The sequence below is a fragment of the Oncorhynchus gorbuscha genome, linkage group LG02 (genome assembly GCF_021184085.1).
Source record: "Oncorhynchus gorbuscha isolate QuinsamMale2020 ecotype Even-year linkage group LG02, OgorEven_v1.0, whole genome shotgun sequence".
Taxonomy (NCBI): domain Eukaryota; kingdom Metazoa; phylum Chordata; class Actinopteri; order Salmoniformes; family Salmonidae; genus Oncorhynchus; species Oncorhynchus gorbuscha.
In genome coordinates this window covers 47,692,074-47,714,324 of record NC_060174.1, presented here as the reverse complement: position 1 = coordinate 47,714,324, position 22,251 = coordinate 47,692,074, and the positions used below count along the sequence as shown (strand labels likewise).

Sequence of the window (22,251 nt, the reverse complement as noted above, 5' to 3'; positions counted from 1 at the left end):
TTGAAGTTTGCCAAAAAGGCACCTAAAGACTCACAGACCATGAGAAACAAGATTCTCAGGTCTGAGGAAACCAAGATTGAACTCTTTGGCCTGAATGCCAAGCGTCACGTTTGGAGGAAACCTGGCACCATCCCTACGGTAAAGCATGATGGTGGCAGCATCATGCTGTGGGGATGTTTTTCAGCAGCAGGGACTGGGAGACTTGTCAAGATCAAGGGAAAGATGAATGGAGAAAAGTACAGAGAGATCCTTGACGAAAACCTGTTCCAGAGCGCTCAGGACCTCAGACTGGGGCGAAGGTTCACCTTCCAACAGGACAACAACCCTGAGCACACAGCCAAGACAATGCAGGAGTGGCTTCGGGGCAAGTCTCTGAATGTCGTTGAGTGGCCCTGCCAGAGCCCAGACTTGAATCTGATCAAACATCTCTGGAGAGACCTGAAAATAGCTGTGCAGCAACACTCCGCATCCAATCCGACAGAGCTTGAGAGGATCTGCAGAGAAGAATTGGAGAAACTCGAGGCTGTAATCGCTGCCAAAGGTGCTTCAACAAAGTACTGAGTAAAGGGTCTGAATACTTGTGTAAAAACAGGTTTTTCCTTTGTCATTATGGGGTACCGTGTGTATATTGATGAGAAAAAAAAACAATTTAATCAATTTTAGAATAAGGCTGTAACCTAACAAAATGCGGAAAAAGTCAAGGTGTCTGAAAACTTTGCTTGATTCTTCACATAAACTGACATTAGGCAAACTATTAACATCGCTCAGTTCTGCTTCCAGGGCATGATTCATGAGATTCATTACAATAAATGTCAACCACCCTGTCTCTTCCTCTGAATCTTCTCTAATGACCCCCCCAGATTCTGGAGCCTCGTTTTAACTCAGACACCCTGGCCATGCTGCTCAACATCCCCCCTCAGAAGACCCTGCTGCGACGCCACCTGGCCACCAACTTCAACGTGCTGGTGGGCTCCCAGGCTCAGCAGGAGAAGAGGGAGTTCATGGAGTCGTCTGGCTACACTCCCCTCAGCACCACAGCCAAAGTCAGGGTAAGAGATGACAGTACTGTACTGTAGTAACGCCAAGGGCTGAACCACCACCCTGTTAGGAGCCCTCGTTTTTGTTGTTTCTCTCTCCCTCCCTCCTCTCTCAATCTCCTTTTCTTACTCTCTCATCCTCCTCTCTCACTGTCTCCTCTTTCTATCTTCCTCTCCCTATCCCCCTCCCTTTCCCCTATCTCTTTCAGGAGACGGGCACCTTAATCCTTAGTGTGATCCCTCAGACCTGGCTAAGCTCTAAGACCAGGGCTGCTCCAAGCAGCTTTTCGGGCAGCAAGCTTTTGTAGCGCCACGTATCTCTAACACCCACCATTTTTTTAAAGGCTAGTAGAAAATGTGCTGAGGCAAAATGTAGCGATAGCATAATGCACTTAGTCAGCACAATTAGGCTTATAGGAACCATTTTTAAACAGCACTGTCCATTTGTACGCTGTTTAGAAATATTTTCACTGATTATGGTTAAAGGGACAGAATAGAAATGATACACAGCTTTCTCTCAGTCTGTTCATAAAGCATGTCCTCCCATTCAGCCAAAGAAGTTGGGCTTCTCAAACTTCGGCCACCTGAGGAAGAAGAGATGTGACGACTCGACTGACTACATCTGCCCCCTGGAGGCGGCCCAGGCCCAGGCTCAGCTCCAGGCGGTGGTGAACGGGGCCCACCGGCCCTACTCCGGCTTTAGGGGCCTCAGCCCAATCCTGGACAGAGACCCAGACAGACGAGAGCAGGTGGGGCTATACAGCTGATGATGTCACACTACTGTATCTACCTACCCATCACTACTCAGCTTGCAGCCAATAACCCCACCTCTTCCTGCCATGCCCATCCAACGCTACCCAAAATCCACTCCAGCACACCCACCTCCACACCCCTCACGTGCCATCATCTAACACCCAACAACCAAACCTAGCCTGGGGCATGAGCTGCTTCTGTATACTTAGGCTGTTTTTACACAGGAAGCCCAATTCTGATCTTTCTTCCACTAATCGGTCTTTTGACCAATCACAGCAGATATTTTTCAGAGCTGGGTTTATTGGTCAAAATACCTATTAGTGAAAATCCCTCCTATGTTCTCTGTGGATCTACAAGCCTAGTGTTCAGCTGTGATATATCAGCCAGAGGTGTCATGTACCATTATTTTAGAGGTGGCACAAAGTATGTAAAGATGTACGGGTGGTGTCCCCCTGGAAGTTGAAGAATTTTGCAATTTTCAAACACCTGAAACAGCTTTTTCCTGGCATCTAGAGCCATAATCATTAATATAACATAATATACCTAATTCAATGTTAAAAGAAAAAGACAGTTTTTCTGCATCGGTTATCTAAATATACCTCTTTACCTGTTCAATTGTAATTTGAATGAGGGTGTCATTCTGACTGTTGTAAATCCCACATCTCAATATATTGCACTAACAACACAGCACGTGGGATCATAACACACATCATCAATACAGGAACATATCATGGCATCCTAATTACAACACAAATATCATGATATTATTATAAGGTGCCAGGTTACATTTAAACCAAGTCTTTTTCTGCATATCTAAGCATACCTCATGAGCTGTCAGTATCCTCCTGACTGGCGCTTCTTTTAAAAAAAAAATTAATTAAATGTGCTTCTGTGCATAAATCTGGGTAAAAGACTGAAGGAATTTGAGTCTTATTCAGTACATTTAGTAATTGCTTGCATTTCCGATAGTTGGACAAGCTACTCTAACTTGATTGACAGCCCGAAATGGCTTGATTGCTTGTTATGAGATTGGGAGACCGGGAACCAACTTCATAAAATTGTAAGTTGGCTAGTAATACAGGGAAACAACAAGACATTTTAGTTTTATTTATTCATTATTAAGAATGAATCAATTGGCTACATAGCTTGACCAAATTCATTTACAAACCTACTTCCTGCCAGTCCATCACCAACATCTAAAATCAAAATCAAACGCTGTGTGTGTCCTAGCATATCTTTGCTCTTTGCTCTCCAGGGTGCACCTTGGAAGTAACCACTTACTTGGGGGAGGGGGGGTACTCTTTGCCTGGACCAGTCAGTGTGCCCCCTCTGCAACATACTGCTCAGAGATATTTTTTATCAATAATTACGATACAATGTGTGCTTAAAATTGAAGTTTAGTAAATCATTTTACATGTGCCCTCGTGCCCCATATGAGCATGACGCTTCTGATACTATCACATCAGCCCTTTAATGCACTAAGATTATACCACTGACATAAACAACATTGTGCATCATTTTATTGATCCTTTTAACACACATATTTGAGATTCACCTAATGGTATTGATCCATTGTTTAAAAAATGTTTTTCTAACCAGTAGAAAGCAATGTTGCTTTTTTTGTCAGACAGTTGTGGAATGAACTTGTGCAATATTTGCATATGGAGGTATATATTTATGTTGGTAAAGTACAATGGAAAGTACAATGAGATTGTGTAGCTGTGTACATTTTGACGGAATCCAGATTGTGAGTATCATGCACTGTTCTTTACAAATGTGACTGTTATAATATTTTTATAGTTAAAGATTACGCTTCAATCAAGGAAGCCCTCTTGTTGTCATTAATTGTAAATAGTACTATCCAAATCCGTAAATAAAAATCATAAGTGTGATAAAGGAGTGGAATTCTTCCTTATAACCTATTTAATACATGCAATCTTTGTACAAAGCGTGCGTCTCGTATTAGAGGAGAAAGTTGTCTTGTCTCGGTTTTATGTTGAAGTCATCTCAGTACATTATCAATATTTACAGTTTTAAGAACTTGAATCAAAGATACACTAAGGAATTGCATTGCACAGTACAGGGACATCAGAATGCATAATTAATTAACCAGTATCATTCACTAACTAGCCCTCATCAATGCTTCTGATCATCATGATTGGCCCATTGTATGCAAGATGGAGGAGTGCATGTTGGAACAGGACTATCCCATCATGCACCTTGGGGGGAGGGGCTCAACCATCTGCAGGTACATCTTTATCATAAATCCATAATGACCATGTTCCAGGCTGACTTCACTGCAGACACCTGCCATAAATCATTGGTTTATGCAATGCAACGACTGCAATGTAGTCAGCCTGGAACGTGACCTATGACTTGAACAGTGGTGCTTGCTCAGCACCTACAGTAGATCCTTCTACCCTCCCATCCCATCATAATAATAATATATATATACATCATGCATGGAAGTAACAAAGTGTAACTGCCAAAATAAAGGAAACACCAACATAAAGTGTCTTAATACGGCATCGGACCACCACGAGCCAGAACAGCACCTTGTCAATGCACCTTGTAATAGATTACATACGTGTCTGGAACTCTATTGGAGGGATATAACGTCATTCTTCCATGAGAAATTCCATAATTTGGTGTTTTGTTGATGGTGGTGGAAAATGGTGTCTCAGGCACCGCTCCAGAATCTCCCATAAGTGTTCAATTGGGTTGACTGAGACGGCCATGTCATATGGCTTACATTGTTTTCATGCTCATCAAACCATTTAGGGACCACTCGTGCCCTATGCATTGGGGCATTGTCATCCTATGGGGGCATAGCTATGATAGACACAATACTTTTAATACATTATCCTAAGCATGATGGATTGTTAATTGCTTAATAAACTCAGGAACCACAGCTGTGTGGAAGCACCTGCTTTCAATATACTTTGTATCCATTATTTTGGCAGTTACCTGTATGTCATTGATGCCCTAGCCTGTCAGCAGTACAGTAGCCCCAGAACTAGGTGTTGTGTTTGACTTTGCAGATGGTGGTGACAGAGGGGACCGTACTGCAGATAGAAGCTCTTTCTGAGGGAATAAACCAACTCACAGTAAGTAGTTCCTCAATCCGTCTCATTCAACAAGCTTTTTGACAGTACTGTAAATAATGAATAAACTAACCAGTTAACAAAGTATTTTCTGTTACGCTGTTAACACTGGTGTAGGATGCACCCCCGCAGCGCCCACAAGCTCTGGGATCCTCCTGGAGGTATTGCAAATACTTCTCCCTGCCCCGTGGTAGAATTTCAGGAAGTTAGCTGCCCCTCCCCCCCAAGGGGTGCCTTGCTCAGACTTTGCAGGTGGGGCCTCGCAAAACTGCGCTACGCCACTGGCTGTTATGTTTTGTATTTCTCCTCAATGCTACAGTGCTATGTTGTTCTTATATTTCCTGACAGTGGAGGTTTCAACTGAATAAAGCGGTTTCGACAAGTAGATTTTAAAGTTAGGGACATTACTCTAAAGCCTTTAACTGACAAACATTGCAGAATAATGCTTCCTGCTAACCCCAGCCCCTGGCCCTTCTTGCTTTCAGTATTTGCTAAGCCGAGACGAAGTTCTGAAGGAGATGAGACGGGCTCAAACAGCACTAGTCTGAGAGGACGCTACGCTGGCCACACTAATTAACACAGCCAATCAACCAAGGGAAACCTCTATCTGCCTCATACCTCAACCTAACCTCAATGCAGGAGGCTTTACCAGCAATCTCAACTGGCCATACCCCTTACCTCATCATAATACAGGACTCTAATTAATACTAATTCTGTATTAGTGGCACGAACACAATGACCGGTGAAGGAATTCTGTTTTACATGCGTCATTGGTGTGTAGCGCTTCCCCAAACTAGAGTAAATAGCATGTGTTTTATATTTTGGGTGAAAGGTATAGGCCTACAACATGCCACTTTTAGGACATGCTTTTTCCCCTATGCAAATTAGCCTGTGAGATTGCACACACTGTATTATTTTGTACTATTTGACAACTTTTTTGTATGTTTGTTTAGATTAGGGTCGTTCCACTAAATTAGTCTCTTTTGGGTAGTTTAATTTGGTTTAAAAATATATATATTTAACCTAATTTTAACTTTCTATCATGAAGAGCACATGTTCAACTTAATAAAAAACATGTTTCCCCATCTCAAGAGGTTAAATGAAAAACAAAAGATAATAGCAAGTGCCTATTGAGTGGCAAGTAAAGTAACCAGGTTTATTGTAACAGGGTTGACGATTTCATCTTAAATCAGCCATAAATCCTCTTGTGCGAGGGGGAATGGAGGCTTGTTTTGTGCAACAGGGAGGGTCAAATGAATGCGAGCTTAAAAAAAAGGAAACTGTTAAAAAACATTCTAGCCTGTCTATCAGTGGGTGACAGGGTTGACGTGTCATGCTCAACCTACAAGGGTAGAATCAGCTCTCCTGCTTTTACACTATGATTTGACTATAAGATGTTCAATGTTTCTCCTTTTTTTATGTTCCAAAAGGAATAGTTTCACCATATTACAACGAGAGTTCAGTTCATTTACCTTAAAATAAATCACAAATCTCATGAATTTAAATAATAATATTCAGAAATGACTTTGACAAAGCAACAGAATAACTAGGGCTTTCAATGAAGGTGAAAACTTGGAGAAATGTTGGGGTTAAGTGGGTTAAAATCACAGAGGTACATCTCAAAATGCAGAATTTTGGCACTTTAGCAAGTCTTTAGGCATATTTAAAACCAGATGCATTGAATTATCAATGTGGTCTATATTAACGGGCACTTCATTTAATTTAAGAGTCTTTTAAAATTCCATATTTATGCACAATTTCTTCTTCAAATATCAAAATGATGCAAAGGGGACTCATTTCGTGGAACAACCCATTACCTGGACACATCCATGATGCAAACAAGGCACTAAGAAATACTGCAAACAAACACACCAACACTTAATACGGCTAATTTGAATATGACCAATAAGAAACAGTTTTTTCTATGTTTCAACACATAATTCGCATATAATTGAATAGGCAGATGTAGTCCTTTAAGTAAGTCCCTTTAACAGTCACCAGAATGGAGGATCGCTTCTGTAATAGAAGAAATACTAAGGGAAGCCTGCTCCCTGGGAGTTAGGTAGCCCAGTGAAGTGTCCATGCCCAGGTATAACCTGTACAGTATGAGGATCCTATTGCAGGTTAATCTGCATCAACCCAGCAAGCACATCACAATATTTCACTAGGGTTTCAGAGAGGAGAGAGGGGCTGGAGCTGTTCCAAACATCAAAGGCAGACCCATACTGGTGAGTTTTAATTGACTTATTTTTATCATTCTTTTCATCATTCTAGAGCAAACATAGTTTAACTAAAGTATTTTTAGGGTTGAGTGTTCCATTAGGGTTGAGTACCCTTATGTAACTTCAATCCAAGTTATTACATATGTATAACCTATGTCACTTTTTTTCATCTAAGTTATAATTTCTACAACAATAAACTATACTGTTGTTATCATATGTTCAGGTCATAAGGGAAACCACCCTCTGACCTAATCCTGTAGACATGGGGAAGATAGAGAGCAAACAACCAGCCCAAGGTAATCTCAACCTGGTGGGAGAAACCACCAGCCTCGACCATGACCATTCCCAACATGAACTTCAATTTCTCTACCCTGTGTGGGAGGAGAGAGAGCAAGCCACTAGCCCCAGACATACCCAGTGAATCCTTAACAAGCCCAACGATTTTGTCCCTCTATCCAAATACTGTGTGGGGATAGCTGCCGCCAGGACCCAGGAGTACCTCCTGTTTCCCTCGACCCAGAGGACATGTTCCAGCCCCACAGCCCTCAACGAGATCTTCCTAATAACCTATATTACCCAGAGCAGCCACCTCCACATGACCGACTCCTCCAACTGCACCACAATGACGAAGCAGCAGCGCATCTTTCTGGGTGCTGACTGGGCGTGGGCTGTGCTGCTGAGGCCCCCCCAAGAACCCAGATTGCCTCTAGATTGCCGTGCAGATCCTGCACCTGACTGAGAGGGGGGAGGGATGGCAGAGGACTCCCCCCCCCCCCCCCGGAGATATATACTGAATCCATGCAAGATGGCCAAGACGGAGTCTGCTAATAGGAACCATGCAGAGAGGATGGTGTATTTTTGCACCTCCATCGGTAATGACTGCTCCTCCCTCTTTCTCCTATTTGGCCGCAAGGGCAACTCTGGCAACATCAATGGGGTGCTGAGCAACAAATGTCACAATGCTATAGGAAGAATAAGAACAACCGGGCACTCATTGAGAATTTCTTTAAAATGGTCCAGGTCCTTACGCCCACAGGAACGCTTACAGGCTTTCGTCACCAAGAGGGACTGTGACCCTTTAACTCTGCTCATCAAGTTTACCTGACCAGTATGATCGATGACCGTGCAACCATTTGTTACATTTCTCTGTATCTATTGTAGTGTTTCAAATGGGGGGGGGGGGCTGTTGTGCTTGGTGGGTTTATGCTTGCCTGGGACTCTGGGGACCCAGTGTGCTGAAATTGGCCTGTGTCCATGTCTCGTGTAAACTACTGACCCATGACTGCTGACAGCTGCTCACACCCTTGTGTTTAGTATTTATTTTAATGGGCTTAACACTTCACTGGCATTGCACCAGTGTGGAAATTTGCTTATCACTACCAAATTACATTAAAACCTTTCTACAGCATACAATACAGCAAATATTTTTGTATTTTCTATGATGGATTTAATGACGGATCACATTGCGGTATCTTCGCCCATAACATGATTCTAAGTCAATGACTGTTCATTTGATTAAGGTGGATTATTTTTTGTTAAAACTAGTGAAACAAAAATGGAGGAGAAAAAAAAGAGGATGGAGTTGGAAATAAAATGAAATATGTATTTCTGGATGTCTTGTGTTATCTTGTCTAGAAACTAGAAAAGGAATATGTATGTTGAGTAGAGGTCGACCGATTATGATTTTTCAATGCCGATACCGATTATTGGAGGACCCCCCCCCCAAAAAAAATGCTGCCGATAATAAATGACAATTACAACAATACTGAATGAACAATGAACACTTTTATTTTAACTTAATATAATACATAAATAAAATCAATTTAGTCTCAAATAAATAATGAAACATGTTCAATTTGGTTTAAATAATGCAAAAACATTGTGTTGGATAAGAAAGTAAAAGTGCAATATGTGCCATGTAAAAAAGCTAATGTTTAAGTTCCTTGCTCAGAACATGAGAACATATGAAAGCTGTTGGTTCCTTTTAAAATGAGTCTTCAATATTCCCAGTTAAGAAGTTTTAGGTTGTAGTTATTATAGGAATTATAGGACTATTTCTCGCTATACCATTTGTATTTCATATACCTTTGACTATTGGATGTTCTTATAGGCACTTTCATATTGCCAGCCTAATCTCGGGAGTTGATAGCCTTGAAGTCATAAACAGAGCTGTGCATCCCAGCATTGCTAAGAGCTGCTGTTTGAATGAATTCTTACGAGCCTGCTGCTGCCTACCACCGCTCAGTCAGTCTACTCTATCGAATATCAAATCATATACTTAATTATAATATAATAAATAATATGGTAAAATCCGGAAACTATAATTTCGAAAACAAAACGTTTATTCTTTCAGTGAAATACGGAACCGTTCCCTATTTTATCGAACAGGTGGCAACCCTAAGTCTAAATATTGCTGTTACATTGCACAACCTTCAATGTTATGTCATAATTATGTAAAATTCTGGCAAATTAATTACGGTCCTTGTTAGGAATAAATGGCCTTTATTCGCAACAAGCCAGGCGGCCCAAACTGCTGCATATACCCTGACTCTGCTTGCACTGAACGCAAGAGAAGTGACACAATTTCCCTAGTTAATATTGCCTGCTAACATTAATTTCTTTGAACTACATATGCAGGTTAAAAATATATACTTGTATATTGATTTTAAGAAAGGCATTGATGTTTATGGTTAGGTACATTATTTTTTTCACGAATGCACTTTTGTTAAATCATCAAGGCTGTGATTCAATGATAAATTAACAGGGACCGCATTGATTATATGCAACGCAGAACAAGCTATTTAACCTAGTAATATCATCAAACATGTGTAGTTAACTAGTGATGATGTGAAGATTGATAGTTTTTTATAAGATAAGTTTAATGCTAGCTAGCAACTTACATTGGCTCCTTGCAGCCACAAGGTCCTTCTGATGCTGCACTCACGTAACAGGTGGTCAGCCTGCCACTCAGTCGCCATAATTGGCGTCCAAAAAGGCGGATTACTGATTGTTATGAAAACTTGAAATCAGCCCGAATTAGTCGGCCAAGTCGATTAATCGGTTGTCCTCTAATGTTGAGAATTATGCTCAGTGGTAAAGTAGCATACTGTAAATAAATTATTTGTGTTTCAATATGCAGGTTTTCTATAGCCTCATGTCATATACAGTCATCTCCCAATTAAATATATTATTTTATACTAATACAAATGCTCAGAGAAGGGGATTTGGTTTAACAACCCCCCATAAGTGTCTTGCTGACATCAAATGTTGGGTGTCTGAATTGTTATTCCAACTCAATGATAAGAAATCCAAGGTTGTTTTATTTGGCCCTGACCTTGCTAGAACCCAGATTTGTCCATCAATGTAAAACCTACAAACAGAAACCATTGTGTCTTCTTTGACTTTGACCCATTACAGAACTTTTTGTACATAGTCCCCACATTTTAGGGGACCAAAATTATCGGAGCAAATTCTCCTATGTGTAATAAAGTAGGCAATATTTTGTATTTGGTCCCCTATTCCTAGCACACATTACGTCAAGCTTGTGACTACAAACTTGTTGGATGCATTTGCAGTTTATTTTGGTTGTGTTTCAGATTGTTTTGTGCCCAATAGAAATTAATGGTAAATAATGTAGTGTCATTTTGGAGAATATGTTTCTAAACACTTCTACATTAATGTGGATGCTACTGTACCATGATTACAGATAATCCTGAATGAATCTTGAATAATGATGAGTGAAAAGGTTAGAGGCACAAATATTATACCCCACAAAATGCTAACCTCCCCTGTTATTGTAATAGGAAGAGATTAGCATGTCTTGGGGGTATGATATTTGTGCGTCTGTAACTTTCGCACTCATGGTAGCATCCACATGAATGTAGAAGTGTTTAGAAGTAATAGGGGACCAAATACTTTTTACTACTTGAATACACATATACTGTAAGTGAATTTGTCCCAATATGTTTGGTCCCCTAAAATGTGTGGACTATGTGCAAAAAGTGCTGTAATTTCTAAGCGGTTAACCCGATATGGATGAAAATACCCTCAAACTAAAGCTAACATTCAGTACTTTTATTTAATTGTATTATTTTATGATGTGAAGCACTGTGTTACTTGTATTGAAAAGCGCTACACAAATAAAGTTATTAATGTGGCTTACATAATTGTAAATTAATGGATTTGTGTTTAAAAATGCACATTTCCTACAGCCTCAAGTTAGTCATCTCCAAAATGATAGTGCCCTCAATCAATAAGCTAAGGGCCCTGGGACTAAACACCTCCCTCTACAACTGGATCCTGGACTTTCTGACAGGCTGCCCCCAAGTGGTAAGGGTAGGTAACAACACATCCGCCCTCAGGGATACGTGCTCAGTCCCATTATGTACTCCCTGTTCACTCATTACTGCACATCCAAGCACGACTCCAACACCATCATTAAGTTTGCCGATGACACAACAGTGGTAGGACTGATCACCGACAACGACGACACAGCCTATAGGGAAGGGACCTGGCCGTGTGGTGCCAGGACAAAAACCTCTCCCTCAACGTGACCAAGACAAAGGAGATGATTGTGGACTACAGGAAAAAGAGGACCCGAGCACGCCCCCATTCTCATCAACGGGGCTGTATCGGAGCAGGTTGAGAGCTTCAAGTTCCTTGGTGTCCTGGCACCAACAAACGAACAAACGAACCAACAAACAAACAGGGTCCAAGCACACCAAGACAGTTGTGAAGAAAGTACGACAAAACCTATTCCCCCTCAGGAGACTGAAAAGATTTGGCATGGGTCCTCAGATCCTCAAGAGGTTCTACAGCTGCACCATCGAGAGCCTCCTGATTGGTTGCATCACTGCCTGGTTTGGCAACTGCTCGGCCTACGACCACAAGGCACTACAGAGGGTAGTGCGTACGGCCCAGTACATCACTAGAGCAAAGCTTCCTGCCCTCCAGGACCTCTATACCAGGCGGTGTCAGAGGAAGGCCCTAAAAATGACGTTGATCCTGCTGCTCTGATTGGATATAGTGAAGCTGTCTCCATTCACTTGTTTCTTATTTCACCCGATCTCTTCTGATTGCATATTTCGGTCTAATCATATAAAATAACTCAACAACAATAACTCTTGAACCATTCAAGATAGAGACACCAAACAAAGTTTTACAAGCCCTTTCTATGCTTGACAAGCAGTTCCCTTATTCCACCATTTGGTACTGTGTGTACACACGGCTGTAAGTAAATTTAAGCACACTCAAGAAAACGTTCATATTGATAAATCTCACCCTTTGTGCGGAAATGATCCCACGCATGGTTTACGCACAGATTTGTGCCTAAGTATGATTGATAAATGAGGCCCAGGCGTTTACATTTGTTGGATGCGCAATAAAGTATTTTTTTTTCTGGCAACTATTCCAAATAGCTTATCGGCATGGAACCATGTTCCAGTGGCTTTAATCTTCTTAAAGATGTTTGAACTTTTACTGTTGAAAAGTGAAGTACACACAAAAAAATATGTTTTGAGCAAAATTGTGTATTTTAGACACAACTGCAAATATCAAGGAGTAGGGCATCCAATAGAGGAGAAATAGAGAAAAAATAGGGAAGGCCCACCCCCTACCTGCACTATAATATGACATACCTGGACAACATATTGAGAGATGTGTAAAATCAGGTGTTAAATTAGGTGAAAAGGAGAATGGAGTGCCACTTGAATTATTACCCTAATAGTGGTAAGTGGTATATTTATAGTTTTTGATATTTGTTTGCACCCACTGCCTGATTTATGGAGTTCAAAAACCATTTGTCTCTTTTCGTTTGTCTCTTTATTTGCCTTTCTCTTTGGTTCTGTCTCTTGAATCGATTTGACCACATTTTTTACCTCTTTTCAATACGTTTGAAGGCCACAAGTTTGTCTCTTTTCTAAGATGTCAAAAAAGTACAATGTTAATGCGGATTTAATTTTGTTTGATTTTATTTCAAAGACTCTTAAGGGGTGCCAGTCATTTTGACACCCACTTTTTTGAGAATTGTTTTTATTACTTCTCTTTCTTTGATCAATTCTTTTAGCTTAAAAAAAATCCCATTGTTTTGAACATACAATATAGTTCAGTATTTGTATTTATATTATAGAGTATTTTTTGCTCATCTTTATCAAGGTTGCCATTAATTTTGTAGGTGAATGTATACAGTATAAGTAGGTGCAAATAATAATATTATTCTTTTTACCCAATACCACAAAGACAGACTATGTTTAGAGATGGATTTAATGATTAGCCCTCCTGTTGTGTTCGTTTCATGTTAATTAATTCTGTGTTCTCGGTCCAAAATGACCACCCCATTATAGCTGATTATAAATCCATAATAATACATATATTATCACCTAATGTTGTATTAGATTTTTTTAATCAACTTAAGTTTATCAACAAGTTTTGAACTTCTATTTGCTATTTATGGCCTGTAGGCCTCATTGACCTGAGCTCATACAACTCATTTTTTAGTTTAAAAAAGCATAATGTATGGATTATTTTTACTATAACAAATACTCAGATGAAACGTATTGTGCTATTTATCACAGACTACTTTGTGTCAAAGTTTAACAAGGACTCTCTCCTCACCAGTGTTATGATCAAAGATATGACCAAGAGCCTCACATACAGAATATCTGTTGGTCATTGTGCTGCCACAGAATTAATTGTGAGCAAGGACTCAAAAAAGCTTTGTATACCAGAGCTGCGAGAAAAGTTCTATATATTATTGAAACAGTGTTGCGATTGTTTTTGAGAATGCCAACAGGTGTGGTTCCCGTGGGGGAAAGATTATATTGGGGGAAAGGTTCCCGTGGGGGTTTCATGGAAGCCAAGAAGGCGAGTGAGGTGTGTGTGTGTGTGTGCTCAAACACACATGCATGTGGGGGTCTGGGAGAGGAAGTGTGTCCATCTGATGACTGGGCATGTGCCTGAACTCATTTTTATACACTAATTGTCGTCTCACCCATTAATTTCTAATGACCGGTCATTTTTGACTGGGAACACTACAGGTGTACAAACCTTAAATAAAACACCCAAAATGTAATGAAAATCATAAAAATTTATTTTGTGTGTTCAGATGCCCTGTGTGGAAAAAGTAATGGAACCTTATGACAATCAGATGAAAATGAACTACATTTTTCAGAGAGAAAACTTGTAAATCGGTCCAATTCAACCCGAACACAGCAGGAGGGTTAAAAATAGCACGTCAAAAAGCTTTAGAGACAATAGACAAATTGTTACTGGAACAGTCCAAACATTCCAAAACCCAACCAACCTTATTACAGTCTTTCTAACACAAAGCAGGTCAAACTGTTCCTTGAATGTTAAACATGCAAATATCACATTTTCTTTTATTAAAACCCCTAGAAAATATCCCTTTGGTCTTGTAGTGTAGGCTTTTACATTATATTCTACACAGATAAGTCAATATAACAAATGGTCTCAAATGTCCTGGTGCAGTTTAATGTATATATGGGGTTCTATGCCTAGTTGGCAGGGCCTGGGAGTTACTAGTATGTGAATGTGTTCTCTGTCTTGTAGCCCAGAGTGGAAAGGTTGGGGAGGCATGCATGCTGGATCATGGGGGGTGGGCCACACATGACAATAAGCACATCGTTGGATGCCGGGGGAAGGTGCGCTTTCATCATATTAGCGTTCACAAATCCTGAGCTGTACTTCCAGTCTGTAATCAGAGGAAAGGACACACGCTGAATTCCAACGCTTTTAATCAACAGATAAGGATCAGCTATGCAGGCCAATGAAATTATAACACCTTGTTAGCGAGGACATGTTCGCTTTCAAATACTTGTTTCGACGTATCACTATGGGTTGAGCCCCTTCCCCTTTATAAGGCGCCACTCGCCCGTCCTCTGGTTATTCTCGCCTCTCTTCCTTGCTAAGATCACTACGCTCCGGAAGCTCTCTTCAGCACAACATGATCCCGGTCTTCCAGCTTTACTGTTTTCAGACTAACCTTTGTGGTTAATGCCGCCGAAAGTAGGACCTTAGCTCTCATCTTTTGTGTTGAACAAACCAACCGAAAGGAATGTTTTTGCTTTGTGTAAAATAAGCTCTTTTGCATTTTTCTACTCATTAAGTCTCTGTCGTAGCTAGCGTCACACGGCTAGCTACGGAAACTTGACTAGTTCTCGCTGAAAGGCTTAGCTAAGCTGGATAGCTCACAACAAGGCCAGCAAAACCACCAAACTAGCTTTTCTACCTGGAAAGGTAGAATTTCTAGCTCACCTCTCCCGTTCAGTTCAACCCTTCAGTTCAACCCTCGTTCCCTTGTGCCGTGTTGACTAGACTGACCATTCTGGCTTTGAAAGATCAAACCCGAGTCCTGCACGCACTGTAGGGAATTTCCTACTACTGACCTCAGCCTTCGAGCGAGGAGGCTACCCCACGACCCCAACCCACCTGGGCCGAGGTGATGGATACCCAGATGACCTCCACCAGCTGCTTCAAAATATAACCGTGGGGGAAGGAGACGGGGACCTCGTTATCGACGATGGCATGGCTAATCTCCGCCCTCAGTGGAGCATCGTTGCCTGGTGATACATTTGGCTTATCGAATTCTGCAAACAGGCAGAGGCCAGGTTCCATATTTAGTGGCCCGCAAACGGAAGCTAGACAACTGGGGACAAACCTTCGTCTAGGAGGCTAGGCACTTTGCTAACATGGACGTTAAGGACATGGAGGACCTGGGCTTTGGCAAACTTCTGGTAGTCTTCCGAAGGAGAGTAGTGCCGGTCAGTTACGAGGCACTGGGATTGAGGTGGTTGGCCAGTGACGGCTCAACTACCAGACATTTGGCAAAACCAAGCTCCTCCATGTCCTTAATGGTCTACATGTCTGCGGCACATTCCGTGCGGTCGTGGAACATAACGTCGCTACTGTTGGCTTACCAGGATGATTTGCTGCTAGAGATGGGCACGTGTCCAGCCTCCGGATAAAGAAAATGCAGATTCCCTTGATGCTCCTACCGCCATGTGACAAAAGTGAGAACTTCGCAAGAAGGAAAGTGAAGCCTTCAACTTCTGCCTGCCCCGCAGACCTGGGTACCGTGGCAACCCATTCTACCCCTCCACGAGCCAAGGCTTTGTGGCAGGGAGAGGGCAACACACTGGCACCAGGGTTTTCCATGGTGCCAGTTGGATACCACGAAATTAAAATGTCAAATGTAAATAAAATAAAAATTCTCTGCTTTCAAAAGCGCAAGGAAGACAGGCATGCTTGAGAATAACCAGAGGGGCGAGTACAACCTAATAAAGGGGGAGGTGCTCACTCAACCTGTCTGTCTCCGAAATACATTATGTGATTGGTTATTTCCAGTAGTGATCCGCCTGGAGAAAATCCCATAGTGATACATCTCACTCGTATATCAGAGAACTGTTCTCACAGGGAACTGTGAGCTTCCTTCTTGTGGAACTAATTAACGAGTTCCAGGACAGACAATTAGCCGTAGCTTCATTTGCATACTGTACCATACGAGGGAGCTACAGTATAGCTGGTGGGTCACAGGGCAAAACATAATATAAATAGAACAGTAAGATCATAGTAATGTCGGGATATGACTGACGGGGGAAATGTTTTCCATTGATTCAGCTTGCAGTTTACTGTACAACAGTAACAATTTAATAAACCAGTTCTAAAGTGTTGCTGCAGGTGCACCTTTTGAGATTTGTTGTTGTTCTTGTCACCATACAAAGGGTATTATAATATGGTAAGACAGCATGGTAAAAATGATTTATTGCCGTTCAAAAAGGACGATAGAATGGCATTAGCCCATGACAACCCCGTAGCTTTCTCTTTGTCATTATGGAACACTATGGTCTTACCCTGTGGAGGCTTGTCCAGAGTGTAGGACAGGTTGAGTTGGTCAGAGTGACTCTTCAGCACCTCCTCTAGTTCATCCCGCAGTAGGATATCCTTGTCAGTCTGGGGGAGAATCATCATTAGATTAAGGTTTACAGGTGTGACATTTGTATGTCACTGGCGTATGTCATTGAGTTTTGTTAGACCATTCTAAAAGGTGACACTGGTCTTGGTTGTCTATCATCAGATGATTGTCATCGATTTTGTATTCATTACAAGCTTTGTGCCCACTTCATTGATAATCCACCATGATGGTTCATAGTGTGTGGGATATGACTCAGGTTCTTCCTCAGATTTGGACAAAAATCCACACTTCCCTGTGCACTGGTGCGACTGACCTGGTTAGCAAATATGAGCGAGCACTTGGTGTTGTCTGCAGGGTCTCCTGTAATACTGCGAATCAGCTGCAGCATGGGGGTAATCCCTGAAAAAGCACCAGGACATTTATGCCAATTTATCATTTTCACGTCTGCTTCCCAGAACACATGAATTGTGCTGAAACAGTTACACAAATCTTGTTTTCATCAAGAAGAAAAAGACATCTCATTCCGAAAGATTTATGCTGCCCACATATTTCTGTATAAATACATGACACGTACACTTTAAAAATATGAGGTCCATACCTGTTCCACCAGCGATCATTCCAACATGTTTAAACTTGCGGACCTTGGCCTCAGACTTCTTATCAGGTCGAATGGCAAATTTGCCTTAAAATTAGGAGAAATCTGTTTAAAATGAAGTAAATTGAAAAAGGGCTGGTGCATTGTAATACACTGCCCTCTGTTGGTCACAAAATGATAATGTCATGATGAAACAGCATAGTATACATGACTAGAATGTCTCGATCACACACAGACACACACACCATTTCCTGTGTACACAAGGAGTCCATTGGGTCCTCTGAAATCTATTTTGTCCCCAATGCTCATGGCGTCCAGGTACTGGGACATCTTTCCTCCGTCAGGATAGTTAGGATGAGTGTTTTTGTAGTACACCTTGGAAAACATGGGCACAAGTAAAGATCAATGTCAAATGATGAATAGTCTTACAAGTCATTCAACTGATTAAAATGCAATTCTAACCATTCATACACATCCGTCCATCTTTATGGTGTCAGATCCTTGCTGTTATATTGTAACAAGTCTGAACAAACTCAAATGATCTGTTGAATGGGCTGTTGAATAAGAGTACCTTGACCACCAGGTCCACAAAGCCCTGGTCCTCATCACTGGAGACAGGAGTGTAGGCCCGGATGACCAGGCTCCCATTCACCTTAGCTGACAGGTACACATGCTGTCCTGGATGGGCGGAAAGGGTACATGGGGTGAAAGGGGCAGAAGCGGGATAGTACTACCTTCTCAGTCAGCTCTTGCTGTATTTATAAGTCCTGATATGCCCCGATAAGTAGGTCTCTGGCCTGATAGGATATCGGTGCTGTTGCACTGCCTGATGAATGAGGTGGGTGTGTAGTGTAGCCTCAGTACCTACTGGCAGTCCAAGGACATGTGTGGGAGAGGGAAGGCCAAAGCGAAAGCGCTTTGTATCATGGCTTATATCCTGCGCAGAAACAGCAAAATGGGAGTACTGTAACTTTTCAGCCATTCAAAAAGCTTTGTGGGTGGGAATATCCTGCATTTGAATATCATTGGCAGACAAAGTTAAAAGCAGCTTAAAGGTAAACTTGAACTATTATTTCAATCAATCAATTATTTGTGACAATCCTGTGTCAGAATCATAATTATCAGAATGATTTCCTTGCAGGTATAGGATCATACTAACTCTAAAACAAGTAGAGAAAGGCATGCAACTCTAGGCGAACCTCTTTCTCTATGAGTGGCAGTGGATATTTAACTGTAGAATCTTGTAGTGTCTGTGGACGCGGCTTCTTCTTCTTATCACCTCGGAGGAGGAAGTAGAGCCCAGAGAGGACCACCACAGACGTTCCAACCACAACAGGTACTGTCTGCCAATCAAAATCATGGACAACCATGAATACAGAATACGGTGGAAAACGCAGTGGACTGACAAATTCACTCCCCTACGTATTTATTTGGACAGTGAAGCAAAAACATTGAATTTGCCTCTATACTCCAGTATGTTGGATTTGAGATCAAATATTTTAAATGAGTTGACAGTGCAAAATGTCACCTTTTATTTGAGTGTATGTGGCAATTAGGAAGAATGGAAAGAAGTGGCAAATAAAGTAGAGTAAAGAGTAAAGACTCATTCTCACCAGACTCTCCATGACGGGTAAGTGCGTGTCTGGTGTGTTGCTCTCTGTCTGCCTCTGCAGTGTGGTCAGTGTGATCAGGATCCAGGCAGTGAGTTTGGGCTGAGCTAGGCTCTGACCCTGGAGTCAGACCTTTGCACCAAGGACACCTAGGGGAGGGGGGAGCCAGCTGGAGGAAAGGTAATAGAGGGCTGACGGACCAATAGGAGAGAAGAAATCACTATGACAAAGCCATGACGACGCACAGCTGAGTAAACCATACATATAGAGGTGAATGGTCCAAAATCACGCCACTCTCAGATCACTCAGGGGTTGGGACACTGGTTAAGAGTGTGTGTGTGTGTGTGTGTGTGTGTGTGTGTGTGTGTGTGTGTGTGTGTGTGTGTGTGTGTGTGTGTGTGTGTGTGTGTGTGTGTGTGTGTGTGTGTGTGTGTGTGTGTGTGTGTGTGTGTGTGTGTGTGTGTGTGTGTGTGTGTGTGTGTGTGTGTGTGTGTGTGTGTGTGTGTGTGTGTGTGTGTGGTCTGATCAATGAAAATAGCTCCAAGCAAGTTTATGACACTATAGCACACTTAGGCTTATAACTTCTGGACTGTTGAACTAGATTCATGCAATTTGGTATAGTGCATTCGGAAAGGATTCTGACTCCTTGACTTTTTACACATTTTGTTATGTTACAGCGTTATTCTAAAATGGATTAAATCATTTGTTCCCCCTCATCAATCGACACACAATACCCCATAATGACAAAGTGAAAACAGGTTTTTAGAAATTGTTAATCATTTATTACAAATAGAAAACTGAAATACCTTATTTACACAAGTATTCAGACTCTTGGCTATGAGACTAGAAATAGAGCTCATGTGCATCCAGTTTCCATTGATCATCCTTGAGATGTTTCTACAACCTGATAGGAGTTCACATGTGGTAAATTCAACTGATTGGACATGATTTGGAAAGGCACAAACTTGTCTATATAAAGTCCCACAGAGTAGCAAAAAGCAAGCCATGGGGTCGAAGGAATTGTCCACAGAGCTCAGGGACAGGATTGTGTCGAGGCACAGTTTGGTGACCAGGAACCCGATGGTCACTCTGACAGAGCTCTAGAGTTCCTCTATGGAGATGGGAGAACCTTCCAGAAGGACAACCATCTCCCCAGCACTCACCCAATCAGGCCTTTATGGTAGAGTGACCAGACGGAAGCCACTCATCAGTAAAAGGCACATGACAGCCCGCCTGGAGCTTGCCAAAAGGCACCTAAAGACTCACAGACCATGAGAAACAAGATTCTCTGGTCTGATGAAACCAAGATTGAACTCTTTGGCCTGAATGTCAAGAGTCACGATGAAGGAAACCTGGCACCATCCCTACGATGAAGCATGGTGGTGGCAGCATCATGCTGTGGGTATGTTTTTCAGTGGCAGGGACTGTGAGACTAGTCTGGATCAAGGCAAAGATCAACGGAGCAAAGTACAGAGAAATCCTTGATGAACACCTGCTCCAGAGCACTAAGGACCTCAGACTGGGATGAAGGTTCACCTTCCAACAGTACAAAGACCCTAAGCATACAGCTGGATTGGCTTCGGGACAAGTCTCTGAATGTTCTTCAGCCAGAGCCCGGTCGAACATCTTTGAAAGAGACCTGAAAATAGCTGTGCACTATTAAAATCAGATTGAAAAAAACCTGGATAAAACTATCCCTTATGGAACAGCGTACTGTGAAGAGACACACAAACACACACACCCACACATACTGTGGTATTGTTGTATGGTGATATTGAAGGCTCAAACCACACGGTTTATACTGTACATTTTATGTAGTGGATATGTAATGGTGTAGTAATGTTATATGATGTACTGTTTTCTTTTTTTGTATGACGTGCCTTAATGTGGTTGGACCCCAGCAAGAGTAGCTGCTACCTTGGCAGCAGCTAATGGGGATACCTAATAATATACAAAAATACAAAATAGACTACTGTTCTTATTTACATCATATACAGTGCATTCGGAAAGTATTAAGAACCCTTGACTGTTCCCACATTTTGTTACGTTACACCCTTATTCTATAATTGATTAAATAGTTTTTTCCCCTCAATCAATCTACACACAATACCCCATAATGACAAAGCAAAAAAGGTTTAGAAATATTTTCATATTTATTTAAAAATGTAAAAATTAAAAATATTACATTTACATAAGTATTCAGACCCTTTACTCAGTACTTTGTTGAAGCACCTTTGGCAGCGATTACAGCATCGAGTCTTCTTGGGTACCATGCTACAAGCTTGGCACACCTGTATTTGGGGAGTTTCTCCCATTCCTCTCTGGAGATCCTCTCAAGCTCTGTCAGGTTGGATGGGGAATGTTGCCACACACACACACATTTCCAGCAAATATTTCCCTGATGTGCAGACATTTTAATGAGGTAATGTCATATTTATACATACACATAACCCGTTTCTACTTCAACTTTTAAGAACAACACTCATCGTGCTAAAGTTACCTTTTTGCTTTGTCATGGTGTCTTGTTATGGGTTAAACACAGTATGGCACGAAACTGTACGTACCTGTCAGACCCTCCCACGATGAGTCTATGCAGACCTGGAAGGGTGGGACTTCCTGTCCCGAGCAGGACAGATAGGACTGGGCTTGCTCAGTGAGGAGCAGCGGGGGTACAGCTGTAGTTGTATGTCAGGTCAGCCACCAGGGGGAGACTCGTTGAGGCCTGGTGACAGATGGAGTATACATTACGAGGCAATGGCTCCCTCTGCTGGATGTGCCAGGTCTCGACGGGATCTCCGGCCAGGACTATTTGGGGCTGCTTGTGATTGGTGAGTAATCAAGGGCTGACTGCTCACCAGCTGGACGGGTCCCATAAAGCTGCCAGAAGGGCAGCTCACGGGAGAAGAGACTGGGGAAGAAAGGTTACTCCTGTATAGTTGGACGGTTCCAGAGGTAAAAGGAGGGAGTTCAGTTTTTGTTCCCCACAGGATACAGCAAGACCC

General features: G+C 41.9%; 2 protein-coding genes across 8 annotated transcripts in view; one reads left to right on the top strand and one right to left on the bottom strand.

Moving 5' to 3' along the window:
- Nucleotides 1-8,721, top strand: part of LOC124003453 (liprin-beta-2-like) — a 131,282-nt gene extending 122,561 nt beyond the window's left edge. For 4 of the 7 annotated variants that reach the window (XM_046311740.1, XM_046311756.1, XM_046311761.1 and 1 more), the window contains 4 exons: nt 861-1,049; nt 1,589-1,786; nt 3,921-4,038; nt 4,832-8,721. In XM_046311740.1, the coding sequence (XP_046167696.1) occupies nt 861-1,049; nt 1,589-1,786; nt 3,921-4,038; nt 4,832-4,878 (552 nt within the window). In that variant the 3' untranslated portion in view covers nt 4,879-8,721. Of the gene's footprint in view, nt 1-860; nt 1,050-1,588; nt 1,787-3,045; nt 3,687-3,920; nt 4,039-4,831 lie in introns of those variants that run through there. The other 3 variants (XM_046311725.1, XM_046311734.1, XM_046311748.1) reach the window with 3 other exon arrangements.
- Nucleotides 8,722-14,180: 5,459 nt separating this feature from the next.
- LOC124003443 (NADH-cytochrome b5 reductase 2) lies at nt 14,181-19,405 on the bottom strand. The gene is made up of 9 exons (XM_046311714.1): nt 19,253-19,405; nt 18,839-18,982; nt 18,504-18,576; nt 18,211-18,317; nt 17,885-18,014; nt 17,643-17,726; nt 17,358-17,443; nt 16,983-17,082; nt 14,181-14,824 (listed from the first exon to the last, which is right to left on the bottom strand). Exons 1-9 carry the CDS (start codon nt 19,262-19,264, stop codon nt 14,652-14,654), a joined length of 909 nt encoding a protein of 302 aa, XP_046167670.1. The 5' UTR covers nt 19,265-19,405; the 3' UTR covers nt 14,181-14,651.
- Between the last annotated feature and the right edge of the window lie 2,846 nt (nt 19,406-22,251).

Excerpts from the sequence above, each read along its gene's own strand:
- LOC124003443 (XM_046311714.1), bottom strand. Across the intron at positions 18,015-18,210 it reads TTGTGGACCTGGTGGTCAAG|GTGTACTACAAAAACACTCA; the intron begins GTACTCTTATTC and ends ATGTTTTCCAAG. Across the intron at positions 14,825-16,982 it reads TCTGGACAAGCCTCCACAGG|ACTGGAAGTACAGCTCAGGA; the intron begins GTAAGACCATAG and ends CTCTGATTACAG.